The sequence below is a fragment of the Buteo buteo genome, chromosome 1, assembly GCF_964188355.1.
Source record: "Buteo buteo chromosome 1, bButBut1.hap1.1, whole genome shotgun sequence".
Classification (NCBI taxonomy): Eukaryota; Metazoa; Chordata; class Aves; order Accipitriformes; family Accipitridae; genus Buteo; species Buteo buteo.
The window spans coordinates 2531222-2545610 of NC_134171.1; the positions used below are offsets into that span (position 1 = coordinate 2531222).

At 40.9% G+C, this 14389-nt stretch overlaps 1 protein-coding gene across 1 annotated transcript in view; it reads right to left on the bottom strand.

Moving 5' to 3' along the window:
* Positions 1-14389, bottom strand: part of ATRN (attractin) — a 152283-nt gene that overhangs the window by 53270 nt on the left and 84624 nt on the right. Inside the window, exons 22-24 of the mRNA XM_075043940.1 lie at positions 14269-14363; positions 13659-13737; positions 13099-13256 (exon numbers count right to left, since the gene is read on the bottom strand). Coding sequence (XP_074900041.1) covers positions 13099-13256; positions 13659-13737; positions 14269-14363 — 332 coding nt within the window. The remainder of the gene's footprint in view (positions 1-13098; positions 13257-13658; positions 13738-14268; positions 14364-14389) is intronic.

Genomic DNA, 14389 nt, shown 5'->3' on the forward strand with positions numbered 1-14389 from the left:
CAAACTTACTTTCAACAAACTACCTATTTGCAGGGGGAAAAAAAAAAAAAAGATAGAATAACCAAAAACTCGTGCAATAATTGAAAATTCAAGCCATTTTAGGATTTTTTTATACAATGCACTTGCACGGTTATGAAATAAAATGCTAGGAACGTTAACAATTATATTTTTCTCCACTGCATACTCATGAGCTGGAGAACTGGCAGCCTGATCTGTGTTTCCAACATAAAACCAGAGGAAAAACATCAGGTACTTTGGAAGGAAACTTTATGTTGTGGAGCACAGGGTATGCGAGCTCATGTAAGGGCTGATCAAAGGGCTGCCTCATTATGCAGTATCAATAACAGTTTTGAAAGCTGTGAAGTCAGAAATCAGACTGGGCTGTTTTACTCATCAAGGTTTTATTTGTTGAGAGCCTCAGCTATGATTCTGTGTTACAGAAATATTAACGTGAAAAAATAACACTGCTGGAGAGGGAAAAATAAGCAACCTATACAGAAGCTCATATATTAGCATTAAAAAAGGACAGGTAGTCACCATCTATTGCTTAAGGCTTTCTAGAACATGTGTTTTACCATTTTGTCATGAAGAACTTCCCAGTAAAAAACTGAACTGACAACTCAATCTATCGTGATTTATTTCAATCCCTGTGGTCAAAATATTCATGTAATTTAAAGAGACTTTGGGTCCAGTTGTAGGAACCAGCACGGTGCTAGTCTTGTACGCAAACGAGACTGTTTTAAGAAATAACTATACATGACGCTCATAATGAAACAAAAAAAAGAAAAGAAACCAATTTAGAAAAAAACCCAAAATGCCAATCATCCCAGAAATTTATTATAACACAGGGCTGTGATAGCACCACACCGCCCTGACCCCAACTCTCCCCACTACTTGCCAACGCTGCTGTGAGTGAGATTTGCCAATATGGTAGAAAAAAAAACCTTAATAATATGAAGTCAAGGAACTAAAAGAGAGAAAAAGAAGCTGCAGCGAAATTCCAGAAATGGTTTGTTTTTAACTAAAGCAGACCCCCAGAGCCATCCGAGAGCTGTTATTTGAGGGCTGGTGGCTCTGACTTCGTGCCGGTTAGCTAAACAAGCCAGAGGCTTTTGGTTTTGTCACCCTGTGTTAGTATGGGATATATTTTTCCCCAGTGGTTTACCCAAGCTATATCTACTGTTGCATTTGAGCATGCTGGCTTCTTATATTTTATTGGTAGTGCACTTCTCTCCTCTTCATTAACTCTGCTTACTATTCTTTGACTCTTTAAATAAGCTTTTGTATAAGGAAATATATCTAGCTCTTTTGGTAGCTGTAAAAGCTTCCCAGCAATGGCCCACATTGCTCATTTTCTGAAATATATTTGAACTTGAGGTTTACATTTACATTCAGCAGTGGCATTCTGCATTTTCAAGAGCTATTCAGCACAGAAGTACAGCAACTGCAAGCAACCAGCACATCATCACCCTGGGCCTCACCCAGGAGAAATTAATTGCCTAATGCGGACTTTGCTTCCAGAGAAAATTAATTCTGCATTTTTTTGATATTACGATTTCCAGCCCTGCATCTTAAAAGGAAAAAAAAAAAAAAAAAAGAAAAAGAAAAAGAGATCAGCTTCCTTAGAAGTAAGACAATCCATACATATCTTACTCTCACATCCAAAAAACCCCTCATCCTAAGAAATCCTCCTGGTATTATTAAACCTGAATCTCCGTCTATGTCTCTCTGTTCTCCTATAACTTTTCTTACTTATGCAGCTAAAGTTTTGTGACAGCCACACGAGCAGACTTCCAACACTATATGTAGATATTACAATAAACCTCGCAAACAACGTGAATTACTACAGTTCATCCCAAGTACAGCTCAAGTTGTAGATATAAAACCCCAAGATTTCAGTGCTTGAGTAAAAGGACAAAAATCCCATGCAACAACACAGCACTTGGGAAAAGTTTAGCATGAGCAACATTCAAGGCTGCTGAAGCCACCACCTCCAGTAAAAAGCACTGAAGTTGCAACACATCCTAGCAAGGGTTAACTGCCTTTGAAAGAAACCCTAGCATTTAAGGATTTAAGAAGCTGCTAACAAAAATATAGCTTAATATGAAAGGGAACAACTTCTAAAAGGAGAAAAATGTCATCGGTTGATGCCAAAAATAAGAAGGCAGGAGCAGATAAAAAGGAAGCAGCTGTTTCATGTTTTAAAGTATCATTCAACTGTTCTGTTTTAAATCTTTCTGTCCCCAGCAGAAGATGTCAGTTTGCCTGTTCTGAAAAATCAGCATGTAATTGCATGTCTCCAAAAGTAATTACATCCAACAGCAAATTTCATCAGATTAACAAATTGATTTACGTTTCATTGTTCGGTTTAAAGCAAACTTCTCACCATGGCAAGAGAGATGCAGTGAAAGAGGCTCAAAACCACCTGCAGTTATAGCTAAATAAAGGCAAGGGACATCATTAGCAAACAACTTTGGCATTCCAGTGCTTTCAGAAGCAAAAGAAAAAGAACATTTTTGGAACAGAAGGGGCACAGAGAGCTAAGGATGATTATATCTCCGTACCTACATCTACTCCTCATTAAAGGTGCATGAGGCACACTGAGGACCTAGCAGAAAAGCTATCAAGATCACCATCCTCCACGCAGTTTCAAGCCTACATAATTATTTTATCAAAGCAATCACTACCTATCCATATGTATTTTATTCTCTTTGGCCAACAACAAAGACATTTTTTCTTTCCCTTTACCCTCACTGAGAGCTTTCATTTGATTAGCCTGTGGCTTTTGATTACAGAACGACATTAATTTAGAGAAAGGGTGGAAACCTCCACGGGCCATGTCCAGTCCTCAGGGATATTTATGCCCTGTATCAAATACCTAATGTTTCCTCCAGAGACGAATCAGGGTATTAGAGTCGGTTACAGACTCTGCTTTTTAACGGCAGTATGCTTTCTTCGCTCTATCTTATTACGTGCATTATCAAAGCCTTTTCGTCAGGCTGTAAACCTCAAAGAGGTAACCCTAGAGAGCATCACGGCTGGCAATATTCTTGTCACCTTAAAGAGGTCGAAAGCCTAAAAATAAAAGGAAGGTGGCAGCGTGGGATCCGACATACCTCCAGCTCCGTTTTTAAGCTGAGGGGTGCTGTCTTCCTCTGCTGGCAGGAGCTAAGAGTACCCCAAAGCTTTCCTTGGCTGTAGCAAAGTGTCATCCATCATTTAGCTCTGCACAAAAACAAATGCTTCCCAAACCACATTAAACGCCGAATGGCAAGTAAAATTAAAGCTTAACTGAAACTGGTATTAAGATGTGTGCTAATGGAGACCACCTGTTTTATGGGTAACATTGCCAACAGAAATACCAGGATGGGGAAAGAGTATCAGAAGAAGAAATTTAATCCAAAACTGCTTTAATGAGGGAGATTTCCTTTGAAAAATGAGAACTGGGGAAGATTTCCGTATTTGCATACTGCTGGACACAAGAACCATGAAACATTAATATAACGATGATAAAGATCAGAGTAAGAGCTTTGTCTGAGGATTGTGAAGACTTTTGAGGAACGTAATTCCTGGCACTTTATGAAACATTGGCTACTATTTCCAACTTAAATAGCCACGTTCAGCATAAGAGAAAATGAGCCTGCTTTAATCAGCCAGAGAGCCATTCCATAGAAGACTCTCAGTCTAGTTTATAATTCATCTCTACTCTGAAATCCAGCTGACACCAGCAGCATATGGCTCCACGTGAACTTTGCCTACATACTAACACGGGAAATATCTACTGGCTTAAGAAAAAGCCACATTTACAATGTTATTGCCAGCTCTGCAAAGCCAAAGAGATGCGAAGGGAATCTGCTCTCTTACATTCCTACATACATTTTCAGCATATCACTGTAAACCAGTGGGAACTGTTTGACAGGTCAAAGGAGGCCATTAGTGAAAATAATACGATCCCAGAGCAAACCCTTGGGCTGCTCTGAGAGGCAGAGCAAAAGTCTTCTGATGCAGAGGAATAAACAGAGCTTCTGCTGTTCCCTTCGACTAACAACTAAGGCAAGAAGAAAAGGTCATAAAAATGTATCGAAATTAGTAGTCACAGGTCTAATGTACAAAGCACTCGAATCCAAGAAAGTGTCATTTCTGGAAGCTTATTCAGAGCAGAATCTATTCCCACATCTATTTGAAATCTTATTCAATCGCAGAAGCGCAGCTCTTAACCGGAGCACTAAAATGTGTATTTTGCTTCCAAATTTGGATGCAGTCATCCTGGCAACATCTGCGCCAGCGGGAAGTTAACAAAAGCAACACGAGGCAGTGACGGCAGGGCCCCAAAGGAAGGTAGTTCATTAAAAAATACATCATCCAAGAGGTTTGCACGTTAATGGTTTACATCTCGTTCCGTGGGACAGCGCACGCAGCAGGCACGCCATGTCACCCGTGGACGTGTGAGTGTTTCCACCCAGGTTAGGGACAGTCACCCGGTCCATCACCGAAAGCAAGCGCTGCAAACGAACGGCTGATTTAATTACAGCGTACCTGAGGCTGTCCTCGATTCTCAGGTCTCCCATTTATTACGGTTTCTGCGCTTGAACTTTTAGCAGCTCCTCAGAAAGCAGCGATCGATTTAAGGGAGATAAATTGTTTCCACCTTTTGGTTCACCATTCACAATTTCAGCTGATGAACTGAACAGCAATTCAACGTTTTGAGTGGGTTCACAAATATTTTCCTGTCACAGCAAAAAGCGTATTTTGGAATATCGAGGATAATTATGACAAGACATTATGTGACTGAATTAAGCTATCCACAGTGCATTAACTTTCTGTGTAGAAAGGAATAAAGCTTTAGAAGGGGCTATATAGACCCACAGTCCTGAAATAAATCAACTGGAGGAACACAGAAAAAAGCCTCAAGAGCCCCTGCAGAAGTCTGAGAAACTAAAAAATGTAAACAGCAGAGGCAATTTTAGCTATTTTTCCACTATAGCCTTTATGAAATCGGAGTGGAAGGCAGCAATTTAAGTGACTTGAAAATTTCCCACCAGTTATCAAACACTTCCAGTCCTCAAGCAGCGTAAGCCGTCTAACACCGCTGCAGCACTCCACCAAGCAGCACGTGCAGCAAAGCTACGTAATCACGGCAGCACTCTTTTGAAGCCCGACACGACGATGAATTGCCGAGCAAACAATATATAGTGACTATCTAGCGAGATTTTGCAAATGGTATATTTTGTATGCAAGAGGCTGCAAAATCCGTTCGCCTTTCTTTGTTCCTTGAAGCATTTGGCTCATAATTAACGTTTAAGCGCATTCAAATTAAAATACTTCAACCAACACGAGGGAAAGAGAGGAGGCAATTGCCAGTTAATGATACAATTACAAACTGTGTTTTTTCCTTAATCAGCTTCTAGGCGTCTTACATATACCCAGAAAGTAGAGATCAATGCAAAAGGCTTCACAGCAAGGGCTCTGAATCTGGGAGAAAAAAAATATCTAAAATCAAATGGGACAGAGCGTTAATGAAAACAATAGTCTGGGCATGAAACAAGACAAGAACACAAGTTTATATTTAGTGAGTGGCAGAAAACACCTTCAACAGTAAGCTGTAATGGAGCAGAAAGCTTACAGCCGTTAAAAAGAAGGGGCTGAAGCTAGCTTTATTAGTAACTCTAATTTTCACCCCCTGTGCATTCAGGAGAGGGACTCGCTCGAATCTGCTCCAGGTAAATACATGCTAGTTTAAACGTTGTTAAAAACTGCTGACATTTACCCAAGTATCAAAGAGAGTTTCAATTTCTCATCATTAACTACTTGTCAGCTCCAGAACTGAAGTTTCACCTCTGAGTGAGCTGACTTTTGCCTGGATTGGAACCCATGAAAAGAAGTCCTCTGAAAGTTTCTGCATTGAATTTCCTTGCTCCTTACTGTAATATAGCTGATGATTTGTATTCTATAGCTCTTTTCTAATGTGAGATATATTTTGAAAGAATAACAAAGCAAACTTACAACAAAGATTAGGAAAACAGGAAAAAACAGTGGGGGAAAAAGATCATATTGCATTTACATGACTACAGAAAAACAGCAACCCTAACAACATCCACTAACGTCCTTTCCTAAAGGGCGCACACTCAGTTTGGTGGAAGATCAGGAATATTTAGGGCAGTTCTTTCCAAGCAAAAGAGAAAAAGCTGAACAGCTGGGGTTTGCACAGCGCTTATAAAGTCACCGTGGCCGTGCCAGACAAAGTTTGTTAGCAGAGAGGAGCTGCAAAGCAGAGAGAATGGAAATATCGAGATGTTTTTGACAAGACCTTACCTGGGTTTTCAAGAAAGCTTGGCAAGCTAAGGTTTTAAGTGAACGCCGCAACGTAGCTTTCATACTCAAGAACCACTCAGACGGGACGTATTAGGAAGCAGATTGCTGTAGTTTGAAGGCTTTCTGCATTTTGCAGCTGTAGTTCTTTCACAAAATAATCTTTTCAAGTCATTAAAGCAGGCAGGGAAAGACATCCTAAACCAATATACTTCACAACCCCCCCCCGAACTGAAGTGGTTATGAAGAGAGGTGGAGCAAGAAGGAAAAAAAAGCCAGAATTCAGCATTGGCAGGGACACGGCTATCTCTAACACAAAAGAGCATTTATACTCTCCAAGTCTAGATTTTAACAGGCAAGAAGAGAGGGAAAAAGAGACAGATTTCAATCGAGGACCTCAGAATAAAGTTTCTAATATTTAAAAAAATAATAACGTGGACTGTAGATGAATTGCTCTGCAGTAGAGACTGTACATTTCTGAAGTTTTCTGTTTCAAGATTTTATATACACATAAACACTTCGTTTAATACACCTACTGTATCTAAATTGAAAATAAGCCAGGATAGAGAGCGTACATACAATGACTGTTTATTATGATATCCAAACAAATAAAAAAACCCTCAAAATCCTGGCTGGACATGCTGCACTGCACAGGAACAGACCAAACGCACGCGTAAGCTGCAAGGTGACACACACACACACAAAAAGAGAATATTTTCCAGCAGTCTGGCAGCAGCGGAGTTTCACTGACTTCATCATACTTCCTACATTAAAAACACTCTAATTTCAAAAGGGAAATTGAAACATATTCTGTAGCTGCAAAAAGTTTAGTAGTGGAACTACAATGAGCAGAACTGTAGGAGGCAGTCTCTGAGATAAGAAAAACAGTTTGCATCCCGGCCGTACTGCAACACGTTGTTTTAATTAATGAGTCGAGAAGAAAGGACCCGGGGGCGAGTGCTGAAGGAGCGGTCAGGAAAGCAGAGAGGTCAAGAAGTGCGAAGTCACCCCATGGCTCTATTTTAAATCTTGCAGTGAACCCCAGTCAAGGATTGACTGGTAGGAAGTCTTTAACTCAAGGTATGGGTTTTTGTGACATCTTGTATTTTATCTTATTGAAGATAAACTTCTACAGAGAGCCAAGACTTTACAAAAAAAGGAAAAAAATAGGGAAAGCAAATAAGAAAGAGGTACAGAAAGGACAGGTAGGAACAGAGACTGCAATTAAGGGCAATTGAGGGCAGCTCAATCCACCACGGAAGATTGCACAAAACCTGAAAGGACACAGTGAGTCCTGGAGACAAATCATACTTTTTTACTGACTTTTCTCTAGTTTTTCCTCTACGGAACCATTACTTTTCATAATACTATCTCCTACTCAACAACTGCTCTGACAAAAATTATCAGGATGGTGAGGAGGGAAAAGAAATTAGAGTAAAGCAGTATCCCTGGGTAATGTTAGAAGCATAGTGTCAAACCATACGAGTGTCTTGGCATCCAGTGTGGAAAAGCTTTCATGTGGCATCAAATCTGACAGCACAGTTACACCAGATGGTGAATCGACTGAAAGTACAGTGTGATACGAGGCAAAAGCAGATCTAGATGGCTACAGGCTCTTTATGAAGGAGACATGACATCCCTCACAAGAGTAGACCTAGCAAATATGGGCTAAGACGAGGAGAGAGTGAGGTGGATTGAAAACTGGTCAAATGGTTGGGCCCAGGGGGTGGTGACCAGTGGCATGACGTCTAGTTGGAGACCAGTAACTAGCGGTGTATCCCAGGGGTCAATATTGGGTCTGATCCTATTTAACATCTTCATTAATGATCTGGATGATGCAGCCGAGTGTACCCCCAGCAAGTTTGCAGGCAATGTCAAACAGGGAGGAGTGCCTGATACTCCAGAGGGTCGTGCTGCCATCCAGAGGGACCTCACCAGGCTGGAGAAATGGGCCACCAGGAACCTCATGAAGTTCAACAGGGAGAAGTGCAAAGTCCTGCCCCTGGGGAGGAACAACCCCAGGCACCAGTGTGTGCTGGGGGCCACCCAGCCGGAAAACAGCTTGGCAGGAAGGGCCCTGGGGGTCTTGGTGGACACCAAACTGAACGTGAGCCAGAAACGTGCCCTTGCCGCGAAGGCGGCCAGTGGTGTCCTGGGCTGCGTTAGACAAAATATTGCCAGCAGGTCGAGGGAGGTGATCCTGGTGCTCTACGCAGCACTGGTGAGGCCACACCTGGAGCACTGTGTGCAGCGCTGGGCTCCCCAGTACGAGAGAGATGTGGGCATACTGGAGAGAGTCCAGCGAAGGGACTGGAGCATCTCTGCTGGGAGGAAAGGCTGAGAGAGCTGGGACTGTTCAGCCTGGAGAAGAGAAGGCTCAGGGGGGTCTCATCAATGTCTATAAATACCTGAAGGGAAGATGCAAAGAGGACGGAGCCACGCTCTTCCCAGTGGTGCCCAGTGACGAGACAAGGGGCAGTGGGCACACACTGAAACACAGGAGGGTCCCTCTGAACCTCAGGAAACACTTTTTGACTATGAGGGTGACCGAGCACTGGCACAGGTTGTCCAGGCAGGTTGTGGAGTCTCCATCCTTGGAGATACTCAAAAGCTGCCTGGACATGGCCCTTGGCAACTGGCTCTAGGTGACCCTGTTTGAGCAGGAGATTGGACCAGATGGCCTCCAGAGGTTCCTTCCAATCTCAACCGCTCTGGGATTTGGTGAAGAAGACCATGCTCTTTGTCAAATTAAAAAAATGCAAAATGCAGACTTGACTCTCCAACAGTTGTTAAAGAATGCAGAAGAAAACTGGTTTTATCTCACGCTCCGACAAGCAATGCTGCTGGGAGAAAGGAGGGAGGAATGCGGTGTTGAGCTACGATGAGAACCCCAGCAAAAGGAGGTGCAGGTGGGCTTACTGGTGAACGATGACAAAGTAACGAAGAACTGCTATTGCAAGCATGAGAAAGGACTGAGACGTTCAACACCAATAGCTATTCGGAGAAAGGTGACAGAAAAACATCAGTTTGGGGAAAAAAGTTTTAGATATGAACTGAAGAGCATGCTAATTGAAATAGTAAGGACCACATATTCCTGGATGCAGTATCACTGCCAGACTTCTTCACAAAAGTCTCTCAACCAATAAGAGCTGATGCTATTTTAGACTTTGTTTTGTTAAGTAACAAGGACATTAAGAAGAGCTGGTGATATAAAATTACCTTGGATTGAGTGCACACTAGCACATTCATATTAAATTAAGGATAAAACGAGGCAAGTGTAACAGAATCAAAGTTCACTCTTTTTAACGATGAGAAATTGAGTAAGACAGTAAAATCAAGTGGACTAAGGAAGTAAGGAATGGGAAAGCAGCCATCTAAGTATTTCTCTCAGGTCAAAGATGCAAAACTATTGGAAAGCCGTATCCTCAGAACTCACCTCAAAGAGGACATTAGGAACAATTAAAGAGTCTACATATTATGGAGAGGAAAGGATTCATTAGCAATGTCTTAGAAGCCAGCAAGTAGTACAGAGATAAAATAAGAACTGCCAAATGTCAAGCTGTGCTAGACCTCAGCAAACGTTAAACAAAATAGCAAGAGATGTTTCAGCCATACAAGTAACGGAGACCAGAAAGGGAAAGGGAAGAGGGTATGCTTAAGGATAGCCAAGAGATTAAAACCAATCAGCTACATCCCTAAAACTAAATTAGAGTTTTCATTAAGAACAAGGACACTGAATATAGGTGCAAGACAAGGTGTCTAATGGGAACAAGGTTATAAAAAGATACACAACCAAGGTGGAGAAAACACTCCAATGTTTCAATGTGTTCAAAGTCACTGAAAGCAGACAGCGTGCATTCCAGCACTCCAAAAGAAATGGCACATGAAATAACGCCTCTGGTAGCAAGGCTGTTAAAGCAATCTACCAGCCGAGCATGGCACTATGGAAAATTTAAAATGGATTTAGAGGAGGAGGGACAATCTGGACATTCACGCTTCCAAAACCTCAATAGCATGCAGAGTTTCAGGACAAGTTTTGAATAAAAGAACTTAAGTAGTAAATGAAAAACTGAAATCAACAAGCAACAGAGCTGACAAAATCTGTGCGATGCCAGCCCACTATTTTCTGTCCGTAAAAACAATTAGCTGTAAAGACCTAAGCAGTACAGCTGAGCTAATCCAAATTTCATTATGAATATCAATACACTGGAAATTCCTGGGCGAGATAAAGATGGTGAAGATTATTTCAAACATCATAGTGGTTAAAGAGGACAGAAGTTAGTTCAAGGATGGCATTTGGACAGACTTTGACTGATATATTCATTAAGGACACAGACTCAAAACAAAAGTGTGCTAATGTCACAATCTGCTGACAAAGTTGAAGGGGATCATAATAATAATAATAAAAAATAATAATAATAAAAAAAATATGGAAAAGAAGCACACAGAAGAACAACTAGATGATCTTCAGGAGAACCACAGAGAAGAAAAACTACATGATCTTCAGGACCGGGAACTTTATCCAGTAACAGCAGCGGGATAACATTTTACAGTGCTATTAGGGACCGAAAAGAATGTTTGCTATCAAGACTGGGAGCTCATCAGTTGGAAACCAATGCTGTGAAAGAACAGGGTGTATTAGTCCACATTAAAATGAATAAGGACTATTAATTGCTGCAGCCATGAGAATGAGCAAAGCAAAATACTGCCATAAAAGGACCTAGAAACATCCATAAAGAACCTAGAGATACTGCTGTACACAGCAATGGTGAGACCTGATCTCCATGACCTTACCCATGGCTGACCAAAACTGTACAAGTAAGATTAAGACAAGGGAGCGCAGAGGAAAAACAAATGAGACAACTGAACCTGAATAACCTGTTTCACAGGACAAGATGATGAGGGTTTGTCTTGCTTAAGCCAACAAACAAACTCTAAAGGCTGAGAGAGGATATGGCCTGTCCAAATTCATCCAGGGAAATCAGGAGAACCAGCTGCCAGAGAAGATGGAGGGGACATTTAAGCTCAAGGACAACACCGGCATAGGAAAAGCTAGCAGAAATTCACCACAAGTGCAGGTAGGGTGGAGACCGGAGTAAACACAGGAGAGCTTAAGAAAGAGGAGACAGCACTGTTCTTAAACATCTACATAGTCCTAACACACAGTTCTGCATCAAGAAATAGCAAATAAATAAATCAAGGTAAGGTACAGCGCGGCACTGATTATGGCAAGTAAACTATCAGCCAACATAACCTGTACGTTAAATAAAACACTTGTTTTTTTTCCTGACTCCTGTGATTACCAATTTGATAAAAGAGAAGCCTGAATATTTAAATAAACCATTACAGAAGTGCCCACCTTTGCACACAGAATGTTTCTTTCTCTACTGAAAGCAGTACTTCTCTTAAATGAAAACAATGTGGCTTAGCACCTGCTGCTTGAGCATCCAATGACATAAAGGTTTCACCTTGCAGCTCTTGCAAACTCCTCCATATCTAATAATTAGGACTCCACAATGCACTAAGACTTTACCAATTTGTAAAGTAAAAACTCTCCAGCTGGAAAATGATTACCAATATTGTAAGCGATATTAAAAAGAACCAAAACGCAGTCCAAAGTCAGCCTATCAAATCTACCAGTCTGCAATCAACAAGACAAAGTTTCCTGAGTACTTAAAACCCACCATCTTTACCAAAAGGTGATGCAGACAACTCACAATTATTCATAATATTTTTTTTAAAGTTCAGGAAATACCTTGAAAAATATCGCTATACCTTAAGGACTTTTTTCCAGGTGGACCTCATTTCCTTGCTCGATATTATCACGTGCGTTATCTTTGTTGGAAGTGACCCCTACGGTGAGTTTGTGTGACTGATACGTCTCAAATATCAAGTAAATTAATGTGAAGTTGTCAGCTTTCACATAATAATTGGTTGAATAAAGGTGAAGATGGAAGAATTGGGGTTCCCACATTTGACCAAGCTTCTTAAAAAAGGCAGAATTCAAATATACAGAGCCTCGTTTGAGATCTCTGTCCCACACCTAGAAGTACTTTTGTCCTTCAATGGGCTCTTGTGTCACTCCGAGTACACTGTGGGTTGATAGTTGACTTAGCCCACAGCAGAAGGTGGCCAAGGTTTCTCTGAATTATTAGCTGCCACAGCAGTTGCAGAGTGTCTGTGATTGCAGTCTGTGATCTATGAGTGTTTTCATGACCCACCAAGCTTCATCCACTGCTTCTTCAGCACTAGCCTTATCATCACAGTCAGACACCTGAGGCAACGTGTGTGTTAAGTGACTGCACTGAATTAAGGGAAAGAATGAGCTTCATCTTATTCTGCAGGTACCACCGGTCTTGGGCAGCGCAAGGAGAAAGAGGGATGGCCCTCGAGCTGTGCCTTTTGAGAACTAGACATTAAAAAGAAACACGACCACCATTTCTGTTTTCTCATTCCGGGCTTGGTTTTTGGCTATATGAGTGTTTGTTTTCTTCAACATATCAGTATCTACGCATTTAAAGTCAGAGACCTCGTTAGAACATACCCCTGTTAATAAGTGAACAACCCACTTTATTGCACAGCACATTTTTAGATCCACTGGGCTGAGGCAACATCAGAAGACGACGCACCTTTTTGCTCTTAATCAGGAACCCCAAACCCTTTGTCTGCTGCAGGATTCTATTGAGAGCCAGTTCAGCTTGGACAACACAAAGCACCGAGCTGCCACGTTGCTTGAGCGAAACAAAAACCATACTTTTAAATAATTATACACATGTTAACAGCTCCTACCTGTATTTTTATCGGCCAGGTGAAATTGCTGACATACACGAAGAAAGTGATGTTTGGATTGTTGCGGAAATCGAATTTCTCATTGGAGAAGCTGTCCTTGTATTCTTTTATATTGGTTCTTGAAACAACTGGAATTTCCTCCCCAGCCTGTGTGCCAGCTGTTTTCAAACGTTTAAAAGTAGCAAGAAGAGATGTTTCAATGCACATTTTAAGTGGCAAACAAAAAGGGCGAAGCCTTCTGAATTTTAATGTTACAAAACTAACTATTTATCTGAACACTACTATTTTAAGCAGCATTGCATTATCGAAATCACTATATGCCAAAATATTGCATTACTAAGAGTCAAATTTGCACCTTCTATGTTTCCAAAATACACTATTACGATAGAAAAACATAGTTCTTTTTAATATTTTACTTCTGCCCCCCAGGCCTCACATTTAAAACCAGTACAGAACAAGTTCATAGGCTAAAAAAAAAAGTTGCCCCAATTAAATTTGCATTTGTTGAAAACTGCTAACGGAAATAAGCTACCAAGAAACTCAGAACATGCTCATTTTACCTGCAAAACTTGTGGACCAAGTAATGTTGAGGTTGAAGTTTTTAGATGCATTGATAAACATGTCCAGGTCTCTGTTTTGCTTGGGGGGAAAAAAAATAAAACCCATTTTTACGATAACAATTTTAATGTACTGTAAAAATTTTCCTAGCAAATCTTCACTGAAAAATAAAATAATCTTGGAATTTGTTATTTACATGAAGCAAATACATCAAACAAAAAGCTATTTACATTTTCTGAAAGCAGCATTCTCTTCCCCAAGGAAAGCATAATAAAGAATAAAACAAGTCACGTGCATAGAATAAAACAGGAAAAATAGAGACATAACGTATTGGGTGAACAACAAGCAAAACTAGAGCTGCTCAGAAGTAGTTCAAACAACCGTGAAGACTCAGCTGTGGTTCCTTATGAAATTTTACCATGAAGATTTGAAACTGCATGGCCAAGCCAAGCTCAAAAAGTTCTGGTTGCTCTGTGGAGCTCGACGTACATGTCATGTTAAGAGACTACATCTGGAGACTTGCAGAACTGTAACAATTCATCACCTCCACGGTCAAGAGATGACAAACATATATCCCAAGGATGAAGTTTAAAGAGAAAGTAGAAAATTTACCTCTTCGGGTGTTGCTACAAAGTTGATTGCTGTGTAATAGCGATCATCCTCTTGAGAAAGACTGAAGGTGAACTGATAGTCAATGAGAAGAGTATCTGTAAGGAACGCACGGAGAAAGTTA